The 12,478-nt window shown below is 39.9% G+C and overlaps 1 protein-coding gene across 1 annotated transcript in view; it reads left to right on the top strand.

Annotated features, from left to right (window-relative positions):
- The window catches only part of CAVIN1 (caveolae associated protein 1), a 35,344-nt gene extending 23,234 nt beyond the window's left edge, over window positions 1-12,110 (top strand). The window contains exon 2 of the mRNA XM_075277267.1: window positions 10,217-12,110. Within this exon, the coding sequence (XP_075133368.1) occupies window positions 10,217-10,888 (672 nt within the window). The 3' untranslated portion in view covers window positions 10,889-12,110. The remainder of the gene's footprint in view (window positions 1-10,216) is intronic.
- The last annotated feature ends 368 nt before the right edge of the window (window positions 12,111-12,478 follow it).

Raw genomic sequence — 12,478 nt, 5'->3', positions numbered from 1 at the left:
CCGGCCTCCATATACAAGCTAGTAGTAGGTGCAGATATCTCAGAAGCGCCAAGATTGTTCTTTCCATTCTTCCAACATCCGTAATATTAATTTGTAACTGGAAAAATGGATCCAAGGATTAAATGTCTTTACACACTAGACAAACAATATGCCTGGCTTTAACTACAACCTCACCCAATCTCACTCACTTCAAAGCTTTGTCCAGCGGTAAAATTCAGAACATTCTCATTATTAGGGATCATTGCTGACTCAATCCCTGTAATGAAACCTTCCCTGGGTCATTGTCATGGCCGTAATAATGAACCGGAACACACTGTCAAAGGATTAACTGCGGAGGGTAGAGGGAAGAATACAATAAATTCAGTAGTGATATCAGGCTCATGTGCACTAAGTGCAATCCCAGTGGCCAATGAAATAAGTGATAAAATGATAGATAGATAGATAGATAGATAGATAGATAGATAGATAGATAGATAGGAGATAGATAGGTGGATAGATATGGACAGATGGAGAGATAGATAGATAGATAGATAGATAGATAGATAGATAGATAGATAGATAGATAGATAAGGACAGACGGATAGATAGATAGATAGATAGATAGATAGGAGATAGATAGATAGATGGATAGATATGGACAGAAGGATAGATAGATAGATAGATAGATAGATAGATAGATAGATAGATGGATAGATATGGACAGATGGATAGATAGATAGATAGATAGATAGATAGATAGATAGATAGATAGATAGATAAGGACAGACGGATAGATAGATAGATAGATAGATAGATAGATAGGAGATAGATAGATAGATAGATAGATAGATAGATATGGACAGATGGATAGATAGATAGATAGATAGATAGATAGATAGATAGATAGATAGATAGATAGATAAGGACAGACGGATAGATAGATAGACGGATAGATAGATAGATGGCAGATGGATAGATAGATAGATAGATAGATAGATAGATAGACGGATAGATAGATACTCATACATCTAACAGAGCATCTGTAAGCTAAACCGTAAAGAATGAACCAAAGCCAAAGCTAATGAAGAATTTCGCCAGCTTGCCTAACCCCCTGTAAAGTGCATTCACTACTAAGTTTTTTACATTTAGTTATGTGTGCTTTGGAAATCTCATCTTTCCCCTGTAACAGCTTAAGTATTCATAAAAGGGGTTTTCTTGGATTGACAAAAAATGAGCAAGATCAAAGAATGAGATAATACATAAAAAACCCCTGTACTCACATCTTCAGGCCTGGTTTACATCTGCTTCGGTATTCAGTTCGGGGGTTCACTTGGGGACCCCCCGAATGGAATACAGAACGCATTAAAAAGCGGTTAGTGAAGAAACCACACGGACCCCATAGACAGTAATGGAGTCCGTGTGTTTTCCATGTGATGTCCACACAAATCAAGCGGAGAGACAAGCAGTGCAAGAAGTACTTTTCTCTCCACATGATTCACCACGTGAAAAAAACACGGACCCCATTATAGTCTATGGGGTCCGTGCGGACTTCCTGAACGGAATCCCAAACGCAGATGTGAACCAGGGGTCAGCTGCTTCTGCTATGATGCTGCAAACCTTGCCTCTCTCTGTTTCATAAAACATATGATTCTTGCAGCCACTTCTGTAGGTATCTTAGTGACCGTAATTTATAAACTACTAGCATTTGCCTGCGACTTCACAGAAGAGTTGATGCCATCAGATATTGGAGCATCAGATGCCGAGCAAACATCCACAGGTAGCCAGGTTAAAGGGGTTGTCCAGGAAATACAGAACTGATGCAGGAGGATGGGGAAGATGAAACCTACCCACCTGCCCTCAGCGCTCCGAAGTCCCACCGCCACTGTCTGGTCCTGTTGTTCCAGCAGATGTCCTTGCCACACGTGACCACTAAGGTCAATCAGTGGTCACAGGAAAGGGCCAGAGATGTCACCAGTGACGTCCCAGGGGAGTGTTAAAGTTTCATGCTTCCCGGCCTCCTGCATTAGTTCTGTATTTCCTAAACAACCGCTTTTAAAGGTGGTTTTTTTTTTTTTTTTATAAAAAATATTTCAGGCCCTAGCGACCCATTAATATATAGGAGTCTCACCAGATTAGCATACATCCTTGCCTTTGCTACACTTATGCCATGACAAGTATTTATCCTCTAGCTATAGGGTAGAGGACAAATTGCTGATTGGTGTTGGTTTGACCTGATTCTGAGAACAAGGGGTGATTTTTTTTTTTTTTTTGCCTGAATGTAGGTGAGCCCGTGCTGTACGGGATACATCTGCACTCCACTCCCTTCAGTGAGAGCACCAAAGATAGCAGTACAGGATTTGGCTATCATTGTCGCTTCCATTGAAATGAATGGGATTGCTTGGTCTTAGGGGCAATAAGAGGGGACTATTACGGCACAGGGGCAATAAGAAGGAGCTATTACTGCATAGGGGCAATAAGAAGGGACTATTACTATGTATGGGCAATAAGAAGGAGCTATTACTTCATAGGGGCAATAAGAGTGGACTATTACGGCGTAGGGGCAATAAGAGTGGACTATTATGGTGTAGGGGCAATAAGAGGAAACGATTACTGTGTAGGGGCAATAAGAGGGGACTATTACTAAGTAGGGGCAATAAGAGGGAGCTATTACTGCATAGAGGCAATAAGAGGAGACTATTACTATCTAGGGGCAATAAGAGGGAGCTATTATTATGTAGGTGCAATAAGAGGGAGCTATTATATATTGCCATGTACCATTAGAGACTCCGCCCCCCTTTTTGCTCACTCATTATAAGGATAAGGGAACGGGAGAAAAACAAAAAAGACAAGAAATACGTTAAACACTGAATCAAGTATGAGCAAAAGCTTCTACATGACGTAGCAATGGAACCAGCACAAGTTTCAGCTGAAGCGTCAACTTGTAATGGGAACCAGTAGTGGCAGCGAGTGGAGCACAGCGCGGGATTCTATAGGGGGCGGGCACTGTGAGGTCATAATTGCATGACATCACCACGAGCTGGCCAGACCATGTCACAATAGGATATATATATATATATATATATATATATATATATATATATATATATATATGTACACTAGCCTCTGCCCTCGACTTCGTCTCCGGGTTGTGGGAGTGGATGATCCACCTATATTTAGCAAACTGCTGTTGTCGAGTCGAGCTGGGATGCCATATAATGAGCGTGTTGTTGGTGTTGATGATCCACTGGCCTGCCGCTGAACTTGTTTCTTGCACTGTACCTGGGATTGTTCCTGCTTCTGAGCACCTTGCTAGGAAGCCATATAATGAGCATGTTGTTGACGTCGATGATCCTCCTCAGCTGCGCTTGAGAAGAGCTCTGAGACTTCTGGCTTCCTTCATAGCTCTCATTGTTTGCGACAAATTAGATTCTCTTTTTTTCAGGCATGTTAAAAATTAGCAAACTGCCAGTTTGGCTTAAAGGTGTTTGGCCATCTTTGTCAGCACTGGAGCAGATCAGATAGTATGCAAAGGTGTACACACATTGTGGGTTAGCGTGTGTTTACACAGAGAGATAACAGCCCTGGATGAGATAAGGCTGTTGAAGGAGCAGTGTAATATAGTATGTGAACCTAAATTCATAACTGTCATGAAACCATGCCATTTACCAGAATATAAAGTAGCCTATATTTTAATCTAGGTTACAATCTATCTATGTGCCAAATTTCATTCAAATCCGTTCAGCCATTTTTGCGTGATTGAATCACAAACACACAAACATCAAACTTTCACATTTATAATATTAGTAGGATAGGATTTAATGGATCAATTAAAAAAACGGACACACTAGCATCGGTTAGTGTCAGTTACTGTCAGTTAGTGTCGTTTTTTTTTTTTTTTTTTATACTGTTCGTTTTTTTTGTTTGTTTATGCTTTCTGAGCATGCGCAGAAAAAAAAAACGGCTGATGGCTATCAGTTACTGTCCGTTATAAGTCCGTTGTCCTTAGACTTCAATGTTAAAATCATAATATTCACTTGCCGTCCATTTTTTTTTAACGGACACAAAAGTCCTGCATGTAGGATTTTTTTGTCCGCTGGAAAAAACAGACTTCTGATGGATTGAGTGTAAACAGACACAAACAGACACTAACGGACACAAGATAAAATCCCATTGAAATGAATGGAAATTTTAACAGATTTCTGATGCTTTAGCTAGTATCTGTCGCTAAAATCTTGTAGCAGACAATAGCTACGCCACCAACGGTAGTGCCAACGCCTCCTAAACTGCAAGAGCAGTGTGGAGTGGCAGGGGCAGCGCTTCTGTGCAGGTAAGTTGAGTGATCGGGATTGGAAATCCGTTCCCGATCTTTTTTAGATGGGATCAGAACCCGATCTCGATCATGAAATTTACTCGATCGCTGATCGGGATGCGATCTTTTCCGTTTCCGATTGCTGAACCCTATCCTCCGGTCATCTTGTTGCCCAGTCCAACCCTGACCTCTAGGACAAGGAAATACTATCTTAACAAGTGCATTAAAGTGTGGACATCTGACACTGGATATTAGCAAGATTCACTGCTAGGTTCACACTAAGGTTCAGGGATCTCGCCGATTTTGGGTGGAAACCCAGCGGACCCCATTATAGTCTATGCAAATGTCTCTATATGTACAAGTATTACACAAGAAACAATGATCTGGTTAGCTGTCCTAGTTGTTAATTTGCAAGTATGTTCTAGGAATACTGTCAAATGTCTCACCTTAGGGGCCACTGTACATGAAATGCCAAAAACAACAAAGTGTATTTTAGCCGAGCTGGAAGGATATAAGTTACACCGCTGGAATACTGCTGATGAATAGTATATGTAGAAAACAAAAGAACCCCCAAATATTGTTATTTATGGGGTAAATACTCGTATCATTATTAAATTCCTAAAGCCACAGGGCAGCCATTCGTTCATTTCTTAGTTCTGCCCCCACCTGCTGATAGAGGCGCTGTAGTACTAGCTAATGTGTTAATTGTCCTCAGGCGATGTCCCTTACTCTTGTTGTATGACACTGGCTTGAGTTACGGAATTGGGTTACAATGAGTTAACCTTACTGTGTAGCAGGAATGCCTATGTTGATACTCAAATCTGCCAAGAGAAGATATTACACCCCCAATATATGTAACAGCTGTTCAATGTCCATTCAGTCCCTGGCATAGATGGTATGTGTTGCCTGGATACTAAACCCTTTCTTTAATGCACAGAGTGTTCCCATTTTGGAACGTATATACATATACTAGTGTATATACTAGTGTTCACCAGAAAGCTGGGTGAAAGTGCATTAAACACTCTTGGGGGAATTTACCAAGCCTTGCATGACACAATTCTGGTCACAAAGATGAGGTTTCTGACTTATTGACCTGATTTGTGCTAGTTGGCAGGTTAGCCTATCTAGCTGTCTCTATACTAGAAATAGCTAATTTTTGAAAAAGTTACAAAACTTGTCTCAAGCTCATTCCAATGAAGGGGTCGTATAGAAAGTGGAGGAACATCTCAGTACAGAAGTGTGAGGCTACATTCACATCTGCGCTGGAGTCTCTGTTGCAGTGTCCACCAGAGGAAAAAAGTCCTCCGTCCTCCACTGGTTTCAGTTTAAGGGCCCCCTCACACGGCGTAAGCGCTCGGCTCACACTCGTAAAGCCGGCTTTGCGCGCGCTCCCATTGAAGTGAATGGGAAGTGTTTAGAAGCGCTCGCGTGTACAGCTTGGAATGAACCGAGCGCTTACGCCATGTGAAGGGACCCTAAAAATGACGGACACCCGATGGACCCCATTATAGTCTATGTGGCGCATGGGCTCTATGTGTTACTGCCCAGATGGACCCCAACAACAGAGAAGCGACAATAGTATCAGACTGATGGATCTCACCTGCTTTTGGGTTTTGGGGGTCCCCAAATGGGGGAAACCTATAGACGCTGTAGACTTGCTTGCAGGACTTTTCTCTCTATGTTTTTAAAATGGAATGGGGAACAGAAGCAGGTGTGAACCTGGCCTTACAGGTGTGCCAAATTTATCAAACAATGTGCGGTATTATATGAATTCAGCAAAAATGATGCAAGTTATGATTAAGATTTAGCCATATAATATTCCCTATGAGTGTATATATACATCATAGTCAGTAACCTCTGCTTCTTAGGACTTTGCAGATGGAGAGAACCAAGTCCCCTGCAGGAACTAAACCCGCTACCCTCAACTGGGGAGATGTTTTTGGAGAATGGGTTGATCCTGTGTTGATCGGGCCAAAAACACTAGGACGGCGTGGTTAGCAAATGAAGTGTTTGGTAACTCCTGATTAGGCAAACCGCATGGGCACAAACCTAGAATTTTGGGCTGGATAATGGCCGCATCTTCAGCACACAATGACCACTATGTGTGACACCACACTGACCTGTGCTGCTTCTACCATGTGGCTTCATCTAGTTCTTTCACTATGATTATTTTACTATTGACAACTTATACAGATTTCCAGGAACATGTGAATACACTAGGAAATGTTTTTAGAAATTCCACATTTATAAACCTGCCATGTATTAAACAAAGAGTCTGAGAGGAGACCTGAGGACATGTCTGTTAGACAGCGAGGACAGTTTTCTCACCCATATGCCTATATCATGACCTAAAATAGCTCTCATACAGTCACTGTATACCAGCCGTCATCCGATTCTCTACTGCTCACGCAATAAGCCATGCATGTAAATACACCGCAAATTAGATGCTGTCCCCCATTATAGAGACAGTGCTCCTTTATTATTACCACTATAAGCATTGACTGTCCTGGGGTACACACTGAAACACACATATACTATATACTGTATGTGCGCTGTATATGAAAAGAGAGACTGGATATATGGAATAACATATACTACATCATGTGTATGAGGAGATATATGGAGACGACAGTCCATCCACCAGGTCTAGCCTTCAGGGTTTCCACCAACTTAGTCATAGGAAGCTCCTTCCTAACAAACACAGTAACTATATCATAGTAGTAAAGAACAATTGTTTGCAAAAAAAGTATAAAAATATCTATCTATCTATCTATCTATCTCCTATCTATCTATCTATCTATCTATCTATCTATCTATCTCCTATCTATCTATCTATCTATCTATCTATCTATCTATTTATCTATCTATTATCTATCTATTTATCTATCTATCTATTTATCTATCTATCTCCTATCTATCTATCTATCTATCTATCTATTTATCTATCTATCTATCTATTTATCTATCTATTATCTATCTATCTATCTATCTATCTATCTCCTATCTATCATCTATCTATCTATCTATCTATCTATCTATCTATCTATCTCCTATCTATCTATCTATCTATCTATCTATCTATCTATCTATCTCCTATCCATCATCTATCTATCTATCTCCTATCTATCTATCTATCTATCTATCTATCTATCTATCTATCTCCTATCTATCATCTTATCTATCTATCTATCTATCTATCTATCTATCTATCTCCTATCTATCTATCTATCTATCTATCTATCTATCTATCCATCCACCCACCCATCCATCCATCTATCTCCTATCTATCTATCTATCTATCTATCTATCTATCTATCTCCTATCTATCATCTTATCTATCTATCTATCTATCTCCTATCTATCTATCTATCTATCTATCTATCTATCTATCTATCTATCTATCATCTATCTCCTATCTATCTATCTATCTATCTATCTATCTATCTACTATCTATCTATCTCCTATCTATCTATCTATCTATCTATCTATCTATCTATCTATCTATCTATCATCTATCTATCTATCTATCTGTCTCCTATCTATCATCTTATCTATCTATCTATCTATCTATCTCCTATCTATCTATCTATCTATCTATCTATCTCCTATCTATCTATCTATCTATCTATCTGTCTCCTATCTATCATCTTATCTATCTATCTATCTATCTATCTATCTATCTATCTATCTATCATCTATCTATCTATCTATCTATCTATCTATCTGTCTCCTATCTATCATCTTATCTATCTATCTATCTATCTATCTATCTATCTATCTCCTATCTATCTATCTATCTATCTATCTATCTATCTATCTATCTATCTTTTATGTAATTTATCTATCATCTATCTATTGTCATTTTTATATCCACTACATATAAATTCAGATCCTGTGACTATATAAATAGACGTGAACCATGAGAACTGCCCTCACAGAGTAACTCCAGAGATATGTGTGGGACAGATCTGCATGTTACGTCTACAGAGATTTCTGGCATGGGACAGGAGTGGAAAATAATATGCCCATGGAAAAAAGGAAAATGTTGTTTCTAGCGGCCAGTTACTCACTGCAGAAAATTGTGTAAATCCAGCTGTATACTGAACTGATGAACAAACCGAGTATGTGTCAGACATCAGAGCCTCCATGACATATGGTGCTGGCTGAGTGGGATGGGGGCTATAGTTAACCCATTACATACATTGCTTTTTCCTTACTACAATCTGTGATCAGGTTTGTTCTGTTTAGAAAATATAATATGGCATATTGATAATTAATTAAACTAAATATTCATTACTTAGGGTACCTTTAGACCCCATGTATACAGGGCCAGAAAATCTGGTCACTATTTCAGCTGGCTTTCTCGGCCCAAACACAATCAGGAGATCCAGACTCCAGGTATCCTTGTGATCTATGATGCTAGAAGTCCCTGCCTCCTTGCAGCTTTACTTTTTATACAATACTGTACATTGTAGGTTTTTAATAATTTCTCACTAAATAATCTATAACATCTAGCCATAGCATTTTTAATTGCATTTTTAATTGGGGGCGTGTTCCTCACCGCTCAGCATCATGGCTACGGACAGTATAGAGCTACACACAGTACTGTCAGGAGGGACGTTCCCAGTTAGACTGTCACCACCCTTCTGACAGTGAAGAGCTATTGGTAATGGCACCGATATCTCTTGCCCCAGGGCACATAACAAGACCTCCGACAGCATGCTGAATTCATTGCACTGTCGGCTTTCTAGAGGTATAAAAAAATGCAGGTACCCGAGGACATGAAAGATCCTTTTTAAAGGGGTTTTCCTCTGAATTAGATAATCGAGGTTTGACTCTCAGCGCGGTATACATCGCTTGTTCAGGTGCTGTGGCCTCTGTCACCGCTTGAAGTGGCTGTAAGTGGTACTAGAGAATAAGTCATCAGCATGTGATCTGTCTGGGTCCGACACCTGGATCCCTTGCAGATCCTTTGTCCTAGCAGCCTCTAGGTACCGGAAGCTTCTAGTGGACAGGCGTTGCGTACGTACATGGAATAGGAGAAGGTGCAGTGCTGCAGTTCACCACTCCTGTTACTTGAATAATCCTATGAATAAATCCTTTGCATGAAAATTCAGTTTGGGGTCAGAGAACCCCTTTAAAAATACATATACATCAGAAAAGAGCTTTATGTTGGGCAATACAATTGTAGCTAGCATACAAAATTCTCATACACCTACACTATCAATGTTCTTTTAAAGGGATCCTATCATTAGAATCCCTTTTTTTCTAACTAACACGTAGGAATAGCCTTAAGAAAGGCTATTCTTCTCCTACCTTTAGATGTCTTCTCTGCGCTGCCATTCGGTAAATATTCCGTTTTCCATCTTTATGCAAATGAGTTCTCTCACAGCACTGGGGGCGTCCCCAATGCTGCGAGAGAACTCTCCAGTGTTGCCTCCATCTTCTTCAGGAACTGGCCTCTACGCGTCATCTTCTGGCCTGGCTTTCAATTTTCTACGCATGTGCAATCAGCTCTGCCAGCGGGATTCTAATGATAGGATCCATTTAATGAGCTTTAGCTTAAATGGCCACAAGAGGGAGCTTTGAATCTTTAAGTGTATTATATTATCTTTATATTTAAAGTGGTATCCGATATAAATATATAAATATATATATATATATATATATATATATATATATATATATATATATAATAACAGCAGTGAATGTGATACAATAACATAAAATAAATACTCATCACTTTAATCCCCCACCAATCCAGCACAGAAGCTCTGGTGATCGGCATGTAACTGCTGCAGCCAGTCAGTGGCCTACAGGGTAACATGATCTAATATTTTGGTTATTGAGCTGTATATACATGTTTATAATAAATGTTACATTTTGTGTAAAAATAACAAATCATGACCTTATCTGTTTTTTTCTAGGATGAGGTGAAGCTACCAGCCAAACTTAGCATAAGCAAATCTCTTAAGGACTCTGAAAAGCAGGAGGTTGAAGAGGAAGGTCAGGAGAAAGAGAATAAAGAAGAGGATACAGATCACATCCAATTGTCTTCTGATGAGGAGGTAGAAGTCGAAGAAACCATTGAAGAGTCCAGAGCTGAACGAATCAAGAGAAGCGGAATGAGAAAAGTTGATGACATTAAGAAAGCTTTCTCCAAGGAAAAGATGGAAAAGACCAAGGTCAGAACCAAAGAGAATTTGGAAAAGACCAGACAAAATCTGGAGAAGACCAGACACAACATTGAAAAAAAGATGACCAAGCTTGGAACCAAGATTGTGACAAATGAAAGGCGAGAGAAGATGAGGACCTCCAGAGACAAGATAAAAAAGTCCTTCACTCCTGACCACGTTGTTTATGCCCGCTCCAAAACTGCCGTCTACAAGGTTCCCCCCTTCACCTTCTATGTCAAAAAGATTCGAGAAGGAGAGGTGGAAGTGCAGGCCACAGAGATGATGGAAGTCGGAGGAGAGGGTGAAGAAGAAGAAGAAGAGGGAAAAGATCTTCTGAGAGGAGAGAGCCCCGACCCCAACGCCCTTCTTCAGATCACAGAGGACAGTGATGCTGTCTTGGCTGAGAGGAGCGACAGCGATTAGGAAGGGTCCAGAGAGTTGTGCTTCTTCCACTTGGACAGATCAGTTTATAACCTTCACATTTCAGATCCATTTTATTTCTTTTTCATATTCACACATATCTTTTCTTTAACTTTTTGCAGCTCTTTACACCAATATATGTAATCACCTTTATATTAGGCAGGCCGCACTTTCGGTAAAAGGTTAATGGAACTGATTGTGTCGTTGCTATACAAGTATATATATAAATATATGTATAAACGCAGCACAGCCGTCTCTCCTAATAACTCCTTCTACTAGCGCATTGGTCTACGTTACGTCAAGAAGATGAAGACCTGTTCTAAAAAGTCCCTTCAGTTTTTATTAAGATAATGCAATAAGGCAGCAGTGTCTGGAAGTATCGCTATCTTCTTAAAGGGACACTAAACCTATGTCAAGCTTCTGCAAGTTTCCGAAACGTCTTGGGAAAATGTGGCAGGAAAAATAGGGGGTGGGCTTTAGTTAAAGGGGTGGCACTTTACTTCCCCGGTCTTCATAGCACTCAGAGTAGCGCTAAGTGCCTTGCAGTAAGATACATAGCACCTTAGGCTCCACCCCCTACATGTACTAGCACTGAAACGGGGAGAAGCCAAAATGGAAGACTCCTTGGGCACATTTAGATAGATATATCTTAAGCTCATCTATTGCATTACACATTATAACGCCTTTTACTTTAGTACAATTGTGTTGTTTATTATTTAGTGTCCCTTTAAGAAAGTATTAAGACATCGTAATAACAGCATTAATAAGGAATAACTGCTTTGGGCCAAAGGCTTCATGACCAACCAAGTCTGTGTTAGTTATCACCAGCGGAATAACTCGATTAGCTTTCCTGTTCCTATCATTGATACGGCCTCCAGAAGTAGACAGGTCATATTAGGATACGATAGGTGAGGTCTCAGAGAGATTTGTTCTTGTAGGTCAGGTATGTTGTAAGACTTGAGGGAAGGTAAGTCTATGGTATGGAAGTTACATATGATATATGTTACTAAATCTACAACACAATGTGGACATGCTCAATAGTATAGTCAAATGAGAAGGGTCAGAAGAATAGGGTTATGTTTGTGATAACGGATCTAAGCTTTGAGTAATGCAAGGCTGTATTATCCTGGGACTAGCGGTGTATGATATAAGGCTATCCATGATATATTTCATGACATGTCATTGTGTCCGGATACCAGTTTTAATAAATCTATCTTGCACCCTTTGGAGTCTTCGTTTAAGGTGGGTCAAAATACTTTACCTTGTCCCATCTGTTGCTTGCATATAATATAGAATAGTAATGGTGAAAAATGGACAATTGCTCATTATAGGCATGTGACAAATCCTTTAAGTTTCCACCTACTTTGTAATAGTAATGCATCACTCTTGGCTTAGTATGTGGATCTATATCATATAGTACCCTGAAAATGTATATCCCCATGGCAAATTGCTATTGCTATAAAGGCAGCAACTGTAGTGGTGAGGCCTAGGAGCTGCTTCAGGTCAGTTTGGCCCCATCTTACTCCCCATTGGCAGTCTTTTTCTATGCAGTCTTTTTCTATGCAGATGTAATAAATACGTAAACAAGACATT

Source organism: Leptodactylus fuscus, chromosome 6, assembly GCF_031893055.1.
Source record: "Leptodactylus fuscus isolate aLepFus1 chromosome 6, aLepFus1.hap2, whole genome shotgun sequence".
Taxonomy (NCBI): domain Eukaryota; kingdom Metazoa; phylum Chordata; class Amphibia; order Anura; family Leptodactylidae; genus Leptodactylus; species Leptodactylus fuscus.
The sequence above is the reverse complement of the archived record's forward strand: the minus strand, read 5'-3'. Positions and strand labels throughout refer to the sequence as shown.